Source organism: Lacerta agilis, chromosome 11 (genome assembly GCF_009819535.1).
Source record: "Lacerta agilis isolate rLacAgi1 chromosome 11, rLacAgi1.pri, whole genome shotgun sequence".
In the NCBI taxonomy this organism is placed as follows: Eukaryota; Metazoa; Chordata; class Lepidosauria; order Squamata; family Lacertidae; genus Lacerta; species Lacerta agilis.
In genome coordinates this window covers 16,141,842-16,160,943 of record NC_046322.1, presented here as the reverse complement: position 1 = coordinate 16,160,943, position 19,102 = coordinate 16,141,842, and the positions used below count along the sequence as shown (strand labels likewise).

Genomic DNA, 19,102 nt, shown 5'->3' with positions numbered 1-19,102 from the left:
CAAAGAATAAAGGAGGGGAGACACAGGAAAGGCAGCAGTTTTGAACTGAAGATGTAGGACAGGCATAGGCAAACTCAGCCCTCCAGATGTTTTGGGACTACAGCTCCCATCATCCCTGACCACTGGTCCTGTTAGCTAGGGATGATGGGAGTTGTAGTCCCAAAACATCTGGAGGGCCGAGTTTGCCTATGCCTGACGTAGGAGATCCAAGGTCTTCATTCATGCTCTATATTCAAAAGTAGCATGTCTCCAGTTTTGTAACAGGTCATCTGGGCTTCCAGCAAAAAACTCAACTAGGTAGCTTATATTTTGGATTCAAGCACATACTGGAAATTCACGGTCCATGCAATCAAAGTGGTTGAAAGTCCTCAGTGGCTGCTGTAACACAAGTAATCAATTTATTAAAAAAAAAACCTCTCAGGTTTTTGTGGTTAGGGTGATTGGGGGGGGGATGCACTGAAAAGTGTGGATTGAATTAATGATTTGCCAAGAAGAACGCTCCTCACAAACAAATCAAAACAAATGCTCAAAAAAGAGCAGGCATAGTCCGTGCAAGCTTTGTGCAACCAAATCTGGATGAATGCTCAATAAACAGGAAATCTGTAATGCATTGGCCTTCAGCTAGTTCATTGGAACCCATTACCAGGTCGGTCATGTCCTGATTTAATGTGGGCAGAGCGGCCACCTGACCCCGGCCTCAAGCCACCCCTTCGAGCCGGGGGCGGGGGCCGCTGCTCGGCTGCCATTGGTGGCGCGCGCGGACCTTAAAGTCCACCTCGCCCTCCGCAGCCTGCTGTTTCTGAGCGAGAGAGAGAGGGAATGGTCGCGGCTCGGCTCCGAGGGCCGTTCCTGGGCCAGAAGCCCCGCCTGGCCTGGCTCTGGGCGGGAAACAGGCCCGGCGCGGCGGGGAGAGGTAACAGGCGGCGTCGGAGAGCGGGGCAGGCCGGAGGGGCTACGGGTGTGGGGGGGGAGGGCACCGGGGAGCGGAGCTTTGCCCAGGAGTTTTTCTCGTTCCTCGGGGGAAAGCGAGGGCGCGCCTCTGAGGGCGTGCAGAGCGCGCTTCCTCCGAGTAGCCATCCTTCGCGCAGCGGCGGCGGCGGCGGAGGTGAAGGCTTTCCACAGCGGAAAGTGGCTTTGAGGATTCGCACCACAATACGAAGGCGCCCTTTCCCCCCCTCTCCAACAAGCGCGCGGAGGTCGCTCTCCAGACCCGCCCTCGAGCGCGCTCTTTGGCGTCGTCTGGGAAGGGGATGAGCGACTGGAAGCGCCTTTCCGCTGTGCAAAGCCTTCACCTCCGCCGCCGCCGCCGCTGCGCGAAGAATGGCTACTCGGAGGAAGCGCGCTCTGCACGCCCTCAGAGGCGCGCCCTCGCTTTCCCCCGAGGAACGAGAAAAGCTCCTGGGCTGAGGCGCGAGCAAAGCTCCGCTCCCGCTCTTGTTACCGTGGACTCGGAACGCCGCACCTACAAACACAGTTCTCCTTTCCCCTTCAATGCCTACCGGCCAGGGGAGCCTAGAATTCCTGCCGGCAGGGCGATTTGCACCCACGCAGCCCCGCTAGCGGAGGTGGCTGCCGAAGCTGACAGGTAGGAGGAGGTTTGGAGCCGGCAGTACGGAAAACGCGCTTCTCCGCAGGCGGGCAGAGGTGATTAATCTGCGGAACTCGCTGCCGCAGGAGGGGCTGAGGCTCGGGACTTGCACCCGCTGCCTTAAATGCGGCTTAATCCTAAACACGTTTACTGGGAAGTGAAAACGTGGGCTGTATTGTGGAACTGTTTGAGTTTTTTATTTTATTTTTTGAAATATTAAGCGGTATATAAATGCTAGGTATATATTTAGTGAGACTTGCCACCAGATTTTTTTGGGGGGGGCAGATGCAAAATAAGAGGGAACTCGCTTACATTTAACAGCCTTGTAGAAGAATCGTTTTCAGCAGGTGCTGAAATTCCCTCTTCACAACTTATTAAAAGGTGCAGAAACCCTGTCTTCTTTTGCATCTGGCCTGCTTTACTCTCAAGTTAATGTGTATTGTAGAGTCATGCAACTGTAGGCATGGATGGAATCACCAGGGTCCTCCAGTCCAACTCCCTGCAACCAGGGAATGTTTTGCCCAACTTGGGGGTCAAACCCATGACTCTGAGATTAAGAGTTTAATGCTCTGCTGAGCTATCCCAACTGAATTCAACATTACAAACCATGGAGGATGCATAATATACCTATCAACCAAAGCTAGTAAGTATGATGGCTGATTGAAACCTCCACGTTCAGAACCAGTACCCCTTCGATACCAGATGGGGGCAGGGCAATGGCAGGAGTGTGGGATTTGAACCAGTGTGATTTTGGGGAGCTTCAGAACTCCTGCTTCTCTGAAGCACTTGGGAGGTCCAGTTCCAAGGGCCTTCTGTCAGTTCCCTCACTGCAAGAAGTGAGGTTACAGGGAACCAACCAGGCAGAGGGCCTTCTCGGTGTTGGCGCCCGCCCTGTGGAACGCCCTCCCATCAGATGTCAAGGAAATAAACAACTATCAGACTTTTAGAAGACCTCGGAAGGCAGCCCTGTTTAGGGAAGTTTTTAATGTTTGGTGTTTACCATTTTTTAAAGTGCTGTAAGCTGCCCAGAGTGGCTGGGGAAACCCAGCCACATGGGCGGAGTATCAATAACAATAACAATAACAATACACCCCACAGTTTCACTCTTTCTTTTTCACATTTTGATATTCCATGAAAACGAGATCAGAATTAAATGGGAAAATAAAATGGGGCAGCATTTTGATAAGGAAGATGTTGTGTGGCTGCTGCGCAAAACTTGCTTGCCTGAGCGGCACAAAGTCTGTGGTAAACTGCCATGTGGAAGCACTCTGAATTAATACACGTTGCCATCTATAACTTTTCAGTCTAGAGCTTGAAATTACCTAACTGTACCGCTGCCCAAAGAGGTAGCATTTTTAAAATGTGCATATTTGTAAACTAGGTGCATTTGCAGTAGCTGTTTCTCCACATACCTGATGTGCATCTCATCCCCTGCCAACACTCCAAGCATACGAACTGCACCTGCTTTTCCAGCCCATGCTGCAAGAAGGGAAAGAAGCAATTTTAGGGCCACCTTAGAGGACTAATTGCACTTAAGGCCAGAAGCACTTTGTACACAGGATCATTCTGGTCCACATTGATTTGTGTTGAAACTTTCTTCCCCAGCCTTGTTCCCTCCAGGTGTTTTTGGCCTGCCACTCCCATCCTCCTTGAGCATTGGCCATGCTGGCAGGGGCTGATGGGAGAGGCAGTCTAATGCCATCTATACACAGGGGAAGTCTGTGCTAGAAGAATAGTTTCTGATGCCAATGTGGTACAGTGGGTGGGGTATTACACTTTGGACTTTGGTTCCAATCCTTGCTCAAGCATAACACTTACCATGACTTTAGGCCAGCCACTGACTTTCTGCCAAGCCCGCTTCACAGTATCTCAGCAGCAAAACGTTAAAGCTGCTTGTCACATGACACTGGAATAAAATTAAATTGCACTTCAGAGGGTTACACTGATATGTGTGGATAATCCTAACGACTTGCATTTTAAAATTAGAGGTATACAGGCAACAGAATCTGCAAAACTCTTGCCGCCTGCAATCAAAAATGCCTCCTTGTGGCTTTTTACCTGAAAAATATGAGGTAAGTGTGTGAGTTGCTAGTCCTGTTTGTGGGTGGATAGGGTTTGGAGGGCTTTGCTGTGTTGCTAGGTCTCAGCAAGGTTCTGTGCACAAGGCAGAGGCAAAGTATGCTTAATGCAGGCTGACTGTACAATCTTATATGTGCCTACTTAGAAACAAGTCCCATTGAGTTCAAAGGGGCTTACATTCCCATATAGGTGTACATAGGCAGTGGCAAAGCTGCATGCTCCGCTACCGGGGGCGGAGAGCAGATGGGGGCGTGGTGGGAGCATGGTACACCGCTTGCAAGGGCGTGGCGCACTGCCCACAGGGGCATGGTGCGCGTTCTGGGGGCATGACGCACTGTCTGTGGGGGTGTGGTGCCCAGTGTGCAGGGGTTGTGCGGCGCATGTTCAGGGTTCACTGCGATGGCACCCTACCGGAATAGTGGTGCTGGGGTGGTCTGCTCCCTCCATACCCCTGTTCCTCCACCAGTATACATAGGCATACAGCCAGTGATGCGAGTTTTCTGGGAAGTTTCGAACTGGAAAATCCAGTTTGCATTGGGAAATTGTCTTGATGCCCCTAGAGAGTAGTATGTTTATTTAGTAAACCAAGCTAAAAACTTTGAAATGGGCATCCATTTAGTGTTACTAATGAACGTATGAAACACACACACACACACACACACACACACACACACACATTTGTAGTGGTTGTACTGTATTGTATATGTGGCTCTATTTCCTCAGTGGCGCAGGGAGAGTTTGGGGCACTTTCTACCCAGCCCAGATTAGCAGACGGATATTTCAAGGCTGTAATATGTTGATACAATCTGATTACTCAACTGATATGATTGGGGGGGGTCAGTTCTCTACAATGGAAATAGATCTACAAATGCCTTTTTGTCCATCCTGCTTGCAGTCCTATCCCTATGAGCAGATGCTGAAGATCCGGAAACAGAATGTGTCCCCCTCCTTGGTCACTTACTACAAGAAACCACTGCTTATCCATCAGGGGCATATGCAGTGGGTGTTCGACTTGGAAGGACGTCGGTACCTTGATCTCTTTGCTGGAATTGCCACTGTTAGTGTTGGTCACTGCCACCCGTAAGTATGTGGTTAATCCCACTGTCTAATAATCTGTAAAATTATGTTAGCATGATTACAGACCATGGGTAATGAGGGTTTATCCACACTTAACTTTTGTCACACACTAGGCCCAAGTAAGCACTTTCCCAGTCCATGTTTGAGCACTTCCCCCAATGGAAACCTGCTCTTTAATGCTGAATCAGAACAAACAGCAATTCAGGTTTTCCGCAGATGGACATGAGCATTAAAGAGTGGGCTTTCATGTGGGATATGGACCCGATAAGCACAGATTTGTGCCTAGAAAATGCAGAGGGAAATTAGTATGAATGAGCCTTGAGTGCCATCTGCAAACAAGCAGGGAATTTGCTTGGGTGCCACAGTGAATCGGGGCAGGTGGAGATGTCACAACTGCTCTTGTTGCCATTGGCTTACCTACTCTGATGTCACAAAGGATCTATTAGGTGTACTGAGTATTTTTTGGTTAATGGTGCCATGTAAATGTTGCCTTTCAAAAGGCAACCGTGTTCATGCTAATCAGCTTGAAGCTCTTCCATGAAAACTGACACATGATCCTTGCTGCTTATCACCTGTTACAGCTCTTGGGAGTGTTATGCATTACACAGAATTGTCACAGATTACATTTCTTGCATTTCATGGCCATTTGGCCCCAGTGTTTGTAGTTTTCCTCCTTATACGTGCATGTACATCAGGAGTCGGAGACCTTTGGCACTCCAGGTGTTAGAATCATAGAATTGTAGAGTTGGAAGGTACCCCAAGGGTCATCTAGTCCAACCCCCTGCAATGCAGGTATCTCAACTAAAGCACCCATGACAGACGGCCATGCAACCTGCACTTAAAAACCTCCAGTGAAGGAGAGTCAGTTCCACTGTCGAACAGCTCTTACCTATATAACTCTTGTTGAACTGTAACTCCCATCACTCCTACCAAGTATGGCCAATGGCCAGGAATGATGGGAATTGTAGTCCAGCAACATCTGGAGGACCAAAGGTTTGCAGTGCAATCCTAACTATATCTACCCAGAAGCAAGCTTTATGCATCTGATGAAGCAAACTCTTGTCCGTGAAATATTTCAGCTCAATATGATGCTACTGTTTGTTGGTATTGCATTTTTAAAGTTTCTATATTGCACAGTGTTTCCTGGGTTGTTTATAAAAGAGCATAACAGCAACAGTTTAAAAGACTAGATTCTGTACCGGTAGGTATGCTGCAACAGATGAGCTCTGTTACTTTGCAGCAACACGCTGCTTATGTATCTTGTTCATTGGGCTAAACTGTAGCCAACTAATATTTTGGTAGAATGCCATATCCACTTAATTGAATTACTTACTTACTGTAATGTATCACTTTTCATCCCAAGTGACCTCAAAACAGTTTACACATAAACATGACACTATTAAAAAAAATTACAGAGCACAGCAACAGTAATGTAGCAATAACAGAAGCATAAAACATCAATTCAAAACAGGCTTAAGGTCTGTGCAACATGTATAAAGCAATACAGATAGCTAACCTACCGGTAATTTAACAGCATGAAACTAAACTTTCACTATTAAAGTGGGATGGGGGATGGGGGGTTGATATATCAAAAACAAATTGGATCGAAAACTTAAATCATCACTTTTTTTTTTCAAACACACCCAGAAAGGTAACAGCAGCTGCCCAGAAACAACTTGGTCGCTTGTGGCACACAAGCAGCCTCTATGCGCACGCAGCAATACAGGAATATGGAGAGAAACTGGCCTCATTGCTTCCAGCTCCCCTAAAGGTATGCTGAGTTCTACAGTGAGAAAATTCAGTTTGAAATGTGTGGGTTACAGCGATTCTCTGAGAGCTAGGAGAGTCCGTCAGGGATGTAATTCCATTCCCACCCCCCAATCCAAATATATATATTTCAGAAGATATAGTGTAGGAACAGGCAAACTCAGCCCTCCAGATGTTTTGGGACTACAATTCCCATCATCCCTGACCACTGGTCCTTTTAGCTAGGGATCATGGGAGTTGTGGTCCCAAAACATCTGGAGGGCCGAGTTTGTCTATGCCTGATATAGTGGAATTATAACCCTTGGGTGGTATTTAACTAAATAATTTCAAGAACAGATGACTTCCAAATGCACACGGGGTTTTCCTACCCCCCCTGCCTCTGCATGCACCACAGACAATTCCCAAATCTACTCCAGAGGGTTGGGGGGGGGGGAAACCCCAGAACAGATTCAGGCAGCACACACAGTGAGTGGCAGGGGAAAGTCCCATTGCACAAGTAGAAGCCATTCTCCTCCTGGAATGAAGTACTTAAAGCTGCATTGAATACAATCCATGGTGTTTGCCAGATTGTTAACTGTGCATCAGAATAGATTTACACGTAACTTTGCTTCTCTTCTCCCTAAATCTGCATTCTGACGAATATCTTTGTTCTAGGTGATTTTCCTAACCAACAGCGGTTCGGAAGCCAACGACCTTGCCATGTTAATGGCAAGGGTTTTTACACGCAACTTTGACATCATTGGATTGAGGTAGCTATTGCACCTTGTATATTCCTTACTTATTTTTATTTCATAAAATCCATGCTCTGCTTGGTTGTAAGGAAACCTCAAAGTGATTTACACAAAAAATAAAACAATAAAATTACTGGTAAAAACAGTTAAAGGCAACAATTCAAAACATTGAAAAAATAAAATCAGCAATAGAATAAAAAACAGATTAAAACACACATCAACATTCTAGATATCTGGGTATATTGTGATCTGCTTTTCTGTTCCATATAGGGGTGAGAAGATTTCCCTTGTTCCATAACTAGGTCGGAGAGATTTATGTCCAAATGTTCCTATCTGCAATATTCTGCTGCAATATTTAATTCCCCTGAAATACTGTTCAATTATGTATCTTCATCTATTTTTTTTCTAGAGTGTGTTGTGTTACTGGCTGACAATTCCTTTTTAAAACAGATTACTGGTCAATGGCCCAGAATGGTCCTCTAAATGGGACTTTAGGTTTCTTCTAATTTATTGAAAATTCATGCTTTCTTCTGGCATGCCTTGGAATAGCGAGATTCATACAGAAGTGAAAGGGGGGGTGCGCCCATCCAGGATGCCAAAGGTTGCTGAACTAGCACATACTCTGAACTGATCAGAGTCCCTCTAAGTTCAGCATAAAACATGGAGCAGGTGAAGTGATCTCTTACGTACTTGGCCAAAAGATGTTCAAACTCTTGGGTGTGAGCTCTTGAGTTGCATAGAACTCTTCCTGAAACACAGGTGTTCAAAGTAAGAAAATCAAGATAAAAAGATGTTAAATGCCCAGGTTGATGCTACTTAAAAACATAAGAAAGGCACTACTGGATTAGGCCAGTGGTCCATCTTGTCCAGCATCCTTTTTTCACAGTGGCCAACTAAAGGCCTATAAGCAAAACTTGGATGCAAAAACACTCCCTCCTCTTGGTGTTTCGAGCAGCTGTATTTCAGAAACATACTGCCTCAAATGATGGAGGAAAAACATATCCATCATGGTTAGCAGACACTTATAGCCATTTCCTGTATGAATCTTCCTAATCCTCTTTTCAAGTCATCCAGGTTGGTGGCCAATGCTGCCTGTTTTGGGATCTAATTCCATAATTGATGCTCTGTGTACAGAAGTACATTATCTTCCAACATTCAGATCCATTGGATGTTCCCAAGTTCTAGTGTTATGAGGGATGGAGAAAAAAAACTTCCCTTCATCCACTTTCTCCTATAGATGATTCAAATTTATGCTTGCTAGTGGTTGCCAATTGCTAGTGCTAACTTAGCAATTTTGTGTATTGAACACTCATCCTCTTCAGATCAGTTTGGTAAAGACAAACCACTGAGAAGCCAGAAGGGTTTTCTGTTAATTGTTAGCTCTGAGTACTGGTTGCTGAAGACTGTTTCTGTGCAGTTCAGAAGCTTGCCTTTCTTTCAATTATTCTTGTTTCTTTCTGATTTTTAAAAACAGTCACAGGGAGATTAATCAGAAGGGCTTGAAAGTGGTTGTGGTGTTTGTTTGTTTTCTACAGAGGAGGCTACCACGGGAGCAGTGCTTACACAATTGGCCTGTCGTCTATTGGAACTTACAAACATGGACTTGCCAGTGGGCTTGGCTGCCAAAAGGTGAGGTTCTTGCTGCTTCCTTCCTAATTTGTCGCACAACAAACACCTTAATTGCTTGACTTTTCCTAAACCTCCCTATGTGATGCTCCTCTTCAGGTTGGTCCAGAGGCTGCCAATCTGCTATGGGCCAAGCACAAAAAGTATTGGCACTGACATATAAGGCCACAAATAGCTCAGGGCCAGGTTGTTTGTCCTTTATGTATCCAGTGGATTAATGCGGTCTGCAGGAGAGTTTCTCTGCTATAGGTCTCTACGTTGTATTTTTATTTTAAGGTATCTGCTGCTTTCTGTGTTGTTTTTCACTGTCTTTTAGCCGCTTTGTTGTGTCTTGTACATTGCCTTGGGATGTATGTGTGTGTATGTGTGGAAGGCAATATTTAATAAAACAATAATAAAATTAAATAGAATACTAGACACTTTAATACAATGTTTTCACTCTGGTAACAGAGAAGAGAATTATACCTCCTCTCTCTCTTTTTAATCAGACCTACATTCTGTAGGTACAGTATAGCAATGTGCAGCCTTCTGAGTTCCTCCAAGTTTTACAAAATGCACAAAGAGAAATTTGCTCAATTTTCAATCAAAGGCAATACAGTTGGGTTGGTTCCAAATACAGGTATCTTTTGATCACTTGTTCATGAAGAGTGAACTTTCTGCTGGTGGCCAAAATGTTTTGTATCTATGAAATCAGGCTGAACCAGCATTTTGATGAGTACGTATCTCAGATCAAAATGTGGAAAATAGCATAAAATCCTGACATGGTCAGTTAATCCCATTGCAACACCTATATCTCCGTTGTGCTTTTCAGACAATGCTGCCTGATGTTTTTCGCGGTCCCTGGGGGGGAAGCCATTGTCGAGATTCTCCAGTGCAAACCATTCGAAAATGCACCTGTTCTGCAGGTTGTTTCAATGAGAGAGGCCTTGATTTTCAGAGGTGAAAGAGAATGACACCATGGTGGTTCAGTGCAGTAAAGTGGATATGCCTAGAGCAGATGGACATCTGCAACCCTCTCATGCGCAGCCAGACCATTAGTTCTGACAGCAGTTTTACAAGGCAAATATCCTTTTAACTGTGAGTGTAGATTGAACTTGGCACCTCCTGCATGTAAAGTATATCTCTCAGATATGATTGTACTGACAATGAAATCCAAACCCAAGATCCGCTGGGATGAGCGAGTTTGGAGTGGGTGGGTCTTGGGCTGAAGCTGAGCCACAGCTACTGCAACGCAACTCCCTCATCTCATAATTCCTTTTAAACTGCTAGTCTTTGCTAAGTGTTTCATGCTGAGAATTGGACACTTTAGAGCAGGGGTTCCCCAACTTACTTGGCCTCGGGCCAGTGCCTCCAGCGCCGATTGTGTGGTGGGCCGGAGCGCGGGGCAGTGCGCGCCCATACACGTGTGCCCACACGATTTCCAGCACACTTTTGGGTTGCTGAGCACCAGAAATAGCTTGTGCACATGCGCATGGGCCTCCTCCGACCCGTATGTGCACCAGAAATGACACTTGCACATGCACACAAGCTATTTTTTTGCACTCAGCAACCCGAAAGTGGGCAGCCGTGCCGTGCCGTGCCGTGCCGTGCCGGTAAGAGTGGGTGGTGGCAGCGGGCGGCGGGGATCACCGGGGGCCGGATAAATGAGCCTCGTGGGCCACATCCAGCTCGCGGGGCTTAGTTTGGGGATGCCTGCTTTAGAGGGCTTCCCTGGGGACAAAGGGGTGCTGGTGGATTTGGGATCAATTGTGAACAGTTTGCAAACTTGGATGGTGGCCAAACTCCCCCAATCCAATTCTAGTTGCTCTTTTAAAAGGTGCAAGTGGGACCTGCAAAAACAATGGGACTTCCTTCCAGGTGTATACAGGCTAAGTTTGCTACTGCAAATCATAGATAGGACATATGTCAAATGACTAAATGACTTTGGAAACGCACTCATTTATGTGCAGCATATTTGCTCTAGGAGCAATCACAGTTGTATAGCTCTAGCTTTTAGCTGCAGCCCTGTGAGTAATCTCTATACAGCTCAATGGGACTTACTTCTGAGCAGGCAGGCATAGGACTCTGCTGTTAAAGCTGTAAATTAGGAATAGAAGGGGAAATGGATGGCACATGTGTCTTTGAATACAAAGACATTGCATTTATTCTGCCAGCCTCTGGAATATGAGTAATTAGATGCTGGTGGTTGGACCAACATAGGTTATTCAGATGTTGCCAAAATGCATGGTGGATATTTTATTTTTTATAAAAGCAGCATAGGAAGCCACCCTTGGCCTCTATTGCATGTGAATGTTTTGTTCTCCCTCCCCATCCTCTCGATACAGGCTCTTGCCATGCAAAAGACCAGTATATTGAGCAGCTCAAAGACACTCTCACGACTTGTGTTCCAAAGGCCATAGCTGGATTTATTGCTGAGCCAATTCAGGTAAGTGATTCCCTTTGTAGTAGCAGTAGCAGTAATAATAATAATGATAATAAATTTTTATTTGTACCCCGCCCTCCCTGGCTGGAGCCAGGCTCAGGGCGGCTAACATCATGAAACTAAGACAGTATACAAAGAACATAAGAACATAAAAACAGGCAACCAGTTAGTTAAAATACATCTTAAAATTAGTTCAGAGCAAATTAAAAGCATGCTATGTCAGTGGATTGGTTTGCACCAAAGTGTTTTCTAATGGGCAAACCCAGCCCAGCAGAGTAACCATGTTTGTTTTCTGCCAGCAAACCAAGATGCTTTGTAATTGGCTGACAAACCAAGGCTTGTTTTGTCTATGGTTTGCTGTCATGTCCAAACCTAACAACCTTGCTTAACGATGGTTTATTTGGTCTGTCACCTTCCTCCTCCTTAGTTTCAGTCTTGTCCCTTGTAGAAGTCAACAGGGAGGTGGAGGAGGATGGGGACCAAACTAGAATTCCTTGGCTCTGCCTGTGACTGGTTCTACCAACTGTTTGAATTCCTGCCTTTTGTCCTACGGACACCAGCCACCACTGGCTTGCCACCAAATGCCTCTCTCTCTTAAAGCATGTTTCAAAGTAAAAGGAAGCTACTCCGACACAAGAGAAAATGGGCATCCTTTTGCTTCCATGTTTTGCTGCATAGAGTGTGTGGTATCTAGTGGCAGATGTGTTGTATGGGTGAAGCATGCTCTGCTACAAGTCTGGGGGATTCAGATTTTGCTGATTGCTCCCCACAAAAGCTGCTCCTGAGGGGTGGGGGACCTCCTGGAACAGAAAGGGATATGATGCTGAGAGCTGTGGTTCCTGGGAGAGAGTATCAGTGGAAATCAGGTGCTCCAGCTTGTGCAAGTGGAAGCACATTTCCACCAAGGTGGAGCTGCTGTTGGCCACTAAACCAGTGTCTTTTTTTGTGTGTGTGCTTGTTTTTGGCAGGGTGTCAACGGAACAGTTCAGTACCCCAAGGGATTCCTGAAAGAGGCTTTTCAGCTGGTGCGCGAAAAAGGTGGTGTGTGCATCTCGGATGAAGTGAGTACTTGAACTTAACTTCCCCTGTCCAAAGATCCAACACATCTGTTTTAAAAATATATATATTGTGAAGAAAATGGGAGTTACCTAGTATTATACATATTCCTTTATTTCCATGGGAAATAACTTGGTGCGTGAGAGAGTGAAGGATGTGTGATTATGTGGGAACCTGGCCCCACACATATGGGAGCAGAGTTCCTGACACTTTTCCTCTGGAATAATGCAGCCTTTGGTCCCAAAAAGGTTGGATAAAACTGATTAGGCAGCTTTACAAAGCTGGGTATGTTCTCAGTTGAGTAAAGTTTTTTTCTCCCTCTCATATAACACTAGAACCTGTGGATAGCCAACAAAGCTGAATGTTGGAAAATTCAGGGCAGATAAAATAAAGTCCTTCATGCAGCACACAGTTAAACTATGGAACTCACTGCCACAGGGTGCAGTAATGGCCACCAGCTTGGATAACTTTGAAAGAGAATTAGATGAATTTGTGGAGAGAGAAATATATCAATGGCTTCCTAGCCTTGATGGCTATGCTCGAGGCAGTAATGCTTCTGAATACCTGCTGCTGGAAACAACAGGAGAGAAGAGTGCTCTTGTGCCGAAATCCACATTGCAAGTTTCTCAAATCTATCTGGTTGGCCACTGGGATCGGCCATTGGCTTGATCCAACAGCCTCTTCGACCATTTTGCAGCATGCCCCCTGGTATACACAGTTTCATGTGAGCATTGCATGCACATATACAGTATTATGCGACCCAGTTGCAGAGGATTCCTACAAGCTGGTAGGTGTGGTGAAATAACTGTGTGCTCATCACCTGTGGCAACGCACGCACTGGGTGCACACAATTCCTCTAGAAAAGTTATCTGTGAAATAAAACTGTATTTTGTGAACTACAAGCCCAAAACATACGAAGCAACTTTTTTTTAATAAAAAAAATTATTTGCCCTTTGAAGGTTCAGACGGGGTTTGGTCGAACAGGCAGCCATTTCTGGGGATTTGAAGGACACGGTGTTGTTCCTGACATTGTCACCATGGCAAAGGGAATTGGCAACGGGTTTCCAATGGCAGCCGTTGTCAGTACAGCAGGTGCAAGTAACTTTCATACTTCAGATGTTTAACGGGGCTCTCGTAGCTGTTTGGTGAGAACAGACTTTTGCTTCTATGCTTTGTCTAGGGCAGTGGTTCCCAATTCTCACTGCCTATGGACCACTTCAGAATTGCTGAGGGTCTTGGCGGACCACTTAACAATTTTCCTGCCGGTTGTAAGAATTGTAATGTGCTTTGCAATATGCTGGAGGATTTTTTAAATTGTAATTTTATTGCTTCTTTTATTATGTTGCATTTTAATGTAAAAAATAAAAGAAGCAATATACGACAAAAAATCTGCATGAATATTCAATGCAAACATACCATTGACAGAAATGAGATAGCAGTAAATCACACTGAGCAAGTTGAATTTAACACTTTATTAGCAAAAACAGGATCTGCACCGAGGTGGGTGGGTAAGTCCTAATGAGCACAGCAACACATCACTGGTAGGTCTTGCCCCCATGAAGCAGTTGTAGAGACTGAAGGTCCCTGCCTCCCCACAGCTGCCTAAGCCCCCTCCTCTCCGTGGTTTTCCCAAGCAATCTGAGACTGTGCTTGCTTGACCCTAACTTCTCCCTGCCCTTTTCATGCCTCTTCTGGTCCTGGGAGACCAGATGGGAGTGGAGCTTTTCACAGCAGGAGGGGGAGACATCCATACCTCTTTCACCAGTCTGACTTATCTCTGTCTCTTGGTCTCCCTCCTCTCCTGCTTCTACTTCTGATTCTGGACTTCTCTCTGCCACAGACTCCCCCAGCATACTAAGCCCTGCTACCTCTTCAGCTTCTGACACCACCTCCTCCCAGTCTTCTTCCTCGGGCCACTCATCATCATCCTACCACTAATCCCCGGGCTCTGTGCCTTCTTCCCTTGGGATCCCCAGCTGGTTCTTCCCACCATTCCTCTGCATCCAACCAGTCCATGACAACCACAGACCACCTGGATGAAGCTCAGTCCATGAACCACAGTTTGGGAACCCTTAAATTAAATTAAAAGCTGCTGCCTTTAATTACTGTAAAGCTTCAGTTATTAATACTAGCATGCTTTGTTTTTCAGAGATTGCAGAAGCCTTTGCTCAAACCCTACATTTCAACACATTTGGAGGAAACCCTGTGGCTTGTGCAGTTGGGTCTGCAGTTCTGGATGTAAGAAAATGACTGTGACTTATCTTAACATTGCAGTACACCACCATCCTCCTTAAGTACTGCCAGACTGTCTCTATGTTTTAGGGAGGGATTTAATCACATTCTAGCAAATTCAGGAAGTGCTGTTAATATCTTGTGCAACAAGCTTGCTTCCCAAGCAGATCAGATCTTTTGCAACAAGCAATGGGAAAATGCTCTGGAAACTGTGGGAGGGACACTTGTTTTGATGCAACAACGTCCAGGCTCCCTATCCTTGTCTCATTTCCCCCTTGTATATTTAAGACAGGATTATCCGTATGTTCTGTGCAGCAGTTATTTACACTCATAGTAGTGGTGTATCAGATTAACTCCACATGCTGTGTTACTTTCTTTAGAGTTAAAAAGTGCCTGGCCAACGGTATTTCAGAGTATTTGATGATTTCCTGCGTGGCTTTTGTGTTCTCAGGCAATAGCAGAAGACGGCTTGCAGAAAAACAGCAAGGAGGTGGGGACTCACCTCCTGTTACAGCTGGCTAAGCTGCGCAATGAGTTTGAAATAGTCGGAGACGTCCGTGGCAAAGGACTTATGATTGGGATAGAGATGGTCAAGAATAAGGTCAGGAAGACACTTTGGGGGTCTGGAATGGGTCTCTATCATGGTATAAGCAGCCTCGATTTATAGATCCGTCTTAGCTCTTGGGCTGTCGCAACTAAAGGCCCATTTCAGATAGCCCTACTATGGAGGCCACTAAAAATCACCCTCCAGTTAATTCCATGGGCCTTCTCAGTGCCAGAGCTGCACTTTGTGGTTGGCAGACACTGATACGGAGGTTTGAAATTTGGCCACAACTTTTATTATTTACACATTACAAATGATTAGTTAGTTGGAGATGTGGCAACTCATAGAATCATAGAGTGGGAAGGGACCCTACGGATCATCCAGTCCAACCATCTGCAATGCAGGAATATTCAGCTGTCCCATTCAGGGATCAAACCTGCAACCTTGGCATTATCAGCATCACACTCTAACCAACTGAGCTACCTAGGTGCCTCTATTCTTGCCTTGGTTTTGCCCAAGGAATACCTGGCTCTCCATGCCACAGATGTTCCTCTTGTTTCGTGCTCTAGGTTGAGTTTCCTATGCTGGTGAAGCCTTGTGGCTCCCTGTGCAGACAGGCTAAGAGCTTGTCTCTTTTCTAGACGCTGCCCATATCTACAGCCCCTCCACACCCCACAGCTGCTAGCTAGATTACGGTACAGTGGTACCTTGGGTTAAGAACTTAATTTGTTCTGGAGGTCCCTTCTTAACCTGAAACTGTCCTTAACCTGAGCTACCACTTTAGCTAATGGGGCCTCCCGCTGCCGCCACATGATTTCTGTTCTCATCCTGAAGCAAAGTTCTTAACCCGAGGTACTATTTCTGGGTTAGCGGAGTCTGTAACCTGAAGCGTCTGTAACCCGAGGTACCACTGTAATGCTCTCTATGTGGGGCTTCCCTCACCCTTGATTTGGGAGCCGCACGCAGTGCAGAATGCTGCAGCCTGATTGCTGACAGGAGTGGGGCCTTGTTAGGGTGCTGACAATTTAACAGCTATCATGAAAGGTTTAAAATGAGGAATCAAATCAGGAAGGCAGACCAGAACTTAGTTCTCTCTCAGTAACAGGAGACCTTTGCCTCCACCCAGATTAAAACTTAAGTCCAGTGCCACCTAGTGGCTAAATGTAATAATGGCATAATCGACATGAGTTTTGATTAAAAGAACCAGGAGAGGTGGAAGAAAACTAAGCTGACTTTTTCTCCACAGGAGACTCGTCAGCCGCTTCCAGTTGAAGAGATGAACCAGATCATGGAAGATTGCAAAGATATGGGAGTGCTGATTGGTCGGGGAGGAATGTTTTTCCAGGTATTCTTTTATTTACGATATATATAAATCCGATATATATATCTATATCTATCTATAGTTAGATACATTCAGTTTATAAAGATAGGCAGCTGTAGCAGTAATGCCTCCCTTAGGTGTTGGATAAAAGCAAATGCCACTGGAAATGCAAAGCTGGGTGACTTTCTTTCACAGGAAAGCATAAACTCTGTACTGAGACATGAAATAATGAAACAGACACCAGTAGAAAATAGAGGTGTGCTTGACTTTACAAAACATGGAGAGGGGAAAAATCATTATTTATTTTTAGATGGGACAGGAGTTGCTAAACAACTGCATGCTTGCAGATCAGTTTGTTGTTTTTAATCTGTGAACCCTAAATCAGGAAAACTGTCTTATACCAGGGCAGACTCCCATCAAGCCCAGTATTGTCTGACTGGAAGCTGTTTTCCAGGGTCTCAGGCAGAGGCCTTTCCAAGAACCAGGTGCCTGATCGTTCTAACTGGAAAGGCCAGGGATTGAACCTGGTACTTCCTGCCTGAAAAGCAGGAACGCACCGATCTGATTTTGCCAAGCAGAATTAAGTGCCGCTCTGCTGGCAATTCAGGATTTGCTTCAATGGCTGCATTTCCTTGGGGGCGGTTTGGTGTTCAGAATAAACACCTAAGAGCTGCCTACTGGATCCAACCAAGGCCCATTCAGCATGTCCATCAAAGCCATGCTCCCGGTTACACATAAGGAGGGCAGGCAGGCAGATTTAACCTGGAAGTGAGTGCCATTGAATTCAATAGGCTTTACTTCGGAATAGATAACGTGGCTCCTTGAGAATGTCGCTATTCTGCAGCAATTAAGGTTCTCTGTTCCCCTAGTGCAAGAGATCAGCTTTTGGAAAAGAACTGGGGCTTTTTGCAGGCTGGAAGCAGTGGGAAGATATATGAACTCCCCGTAGGTCAGATTGCCCCAGCAAGCCCTTCACCCTAACAGCTCTGCTTAGCAAGAATTTCCCAAAGCTGTGCACTGGTAAAGTTAGAAATATTAGGTAACTGCAAGCTACGTTAATAACGTGATTAACATTAATGGTGCTACAGCATCGGGGGAATTGAAGCCACGGTCTTAGTAAATAAAATGACCCTTGTGTGGGAACTAGCAGTAGGGGGCTAAGGAAAACATCCCCACTCCCTGCAATGCTAATTGACATGCATTATGGGTGTGTGTGTGTGTGTGTGTTACTAAGAAGGCAGCTGGGGAGAGAAAGCTTTGAATTTCCTCTCCTCCCATACTGTGCTGCTGATGACTATCCCCACAACCTGGCATTTTATTTTTCAAAACTTTAGTGGCACGGTTGCTAATCAAAGCATTAACATAACGTGCAGTTAGGCCCTTGTGAGGCGCTGTGTACCAGCTGCCCAAAATACATTGTTTAAAAGGCAGCAGTTAGGTGGCATGTTTTTCTTTTTCATGCAAAAGGGTTCAATTGCCAACTAGGGGTGGGGAAAGATCGTTGCCTGAGACTCTGGGAAGCTTGCTGCAAGTCAGTGTCTGCAGCACTGGGCTAGATAAGACAATGTCTGAGGTTCAAAGCACCATCCTATGCTCTCTCTCTCTCTCCTGTGTTTCCCGATTTCAGCCATTTTGTTTATCACTGACTCCAGCTTTCTATAAAGTGGCTTCCTCTCCCCCCCCCTTTTTGTAGCAGCTCCGATTTAGTAACCACAGTGTGTATCCAGGTATCCTTTTTTAAAAAAATTTCCAATTTAATGTGAGCCGCCCCAGTTTCCTCCTCCTCATTTCGGCTTCTTCCTCTTCCCAAGACGTTTAGAATCAAACCTCCACTGTGCATCACTAAGGAAGACGCAGACTTTGCCCTGGGAGTTTTCCATGCTGCTTTAACAAAACACAGGGAGAGAACAGCAAAGGCACAATAAGAACCCCCTTCGCTGCACCAGCTGTCGGGCCGAAGAACAAACATCCCTGAGATTGAACCGCCACAGCTGGCAAATTGCAACCGGTTGACGCATTTATTGTAGCAGCCCGTTTGCTGCACCAACTTGTGGCATCTGAAGACTTGGTAGTTGCAGCAAACCTGCTGAGCAACGAGATTTATGGTTTGTATAAATTGTCAATGAGCCCCCCCCCTTTTTTGGTCTTTCTATTTCCTTAAACGTATGTCAAGCTGCTTTGGTTTTATTTGAGATTCTTCTGTGCTTTATAAATAGTAATGCTGCTACCAGTCCCTAGAATGTGAGTGACAGCTGCCTTTCTTTAAGCAGATGGGGGAGCATCCAATTGGCACCTGTCCATTGGGGCCCCCATTCATTTTGTGGATTCAAGCAGTGCCTGTGTGGCTTCCCAGTCAGAAGCCGGGGCAGCCTGTGAACATTTTTGATGTATCGTGTTAGGTATATATTATTCTGAACTGAAGAAGCTGTTGCGAAACCTGCTTATCATCCAGAGTACAGGTCTTCTGTTCTGCTTTCGGTGAGGAGGTGTCTGTCTGCATCCGCTACTTGCGCATGACCCCTGCCTCTACACGTGGCAATGTGAAGTATCCTTCCTGTGACCGTTCCCATTTACATGACTCTGCGCTTCTAATAGAGAACTATCTGCAGGAAAATTTGCGTGTTTGCACTGCGCTATGACATTATTATATACATTGTGC

The 19,102-nt window shown here is 45.6% G+C and overlaps 1 protein-coding gene across 2 annotated transcripts; it reads left to right on the top strand.

The window, feature by feature from the left end:
• The first annotated feature begins 788 nt into the window (after positions 1-788).
• Positions 789-18,567, top strand: AGXT2 (alanine--glyoxylate aminotransferase 2). Of its 2 annotated transcripts, none has more exons than XM_033163862.1 (14): positions 789-913; positions 3,575-3,660; positions 4,563-4,747; positions 6,392-6,515; positions 7,166-7,260; positions 8,778-8,871; positions 9,680-9,773; positions 11,193-11,293; positions 12,259-12,351; positions 13,306-13,438; positions 14,496-14,584; positions 15,030-15,179; positions 16,369-16,467; positions 18,255-18,567. In XM_033163862.1, exons 1-14 carry the CDS (start codon positions 820-822, stop codon positions 18,366-18,368), a joined length of 1,551 nt encoding a protein of 516 aa, XP_033019753.1. In that variant the 5' UTR covers positions 789-819; the 3' UTR covers positions 18,369-18,567. The 2 variants fall into 2 exon arrangements, with proteins under 2 accessions (XP_033019753.1, XP_033019754.1); XM_033163863.1 differs by lacking the exon at positions 789-913 and adding an exon at positions 1,492-1,585.
• The last annotated feature ends 535 nt before the right edge of the window (positions 18,568-19,102 follow it).

Bases quoted from the DNA above. Each gene is read 5' to 3' on its own strand.
- AGXT2 (XM_033163862.1), top strand. From the start codon at position 820: ATGGTCGCGGCTCGGCTCCGAGGGCCGTTCCTGGGCCAGAAGCCCCGC. The intron at 3,661-4,562 runs GTAAGTGTGTGA...TCCTGCTTGCAG, and splicing joins TTTTACCTGAAAAATATGAG to TCCTATCCCTATGAGCAGAT. The intron at 14,585-15,029 runs GTAAGAAAATGA...TTGTGTTCTCAG, and splicing joins TTGGGTCTGCAGTTCTGGAT to GCAATAGCAGAAGACGGCTT.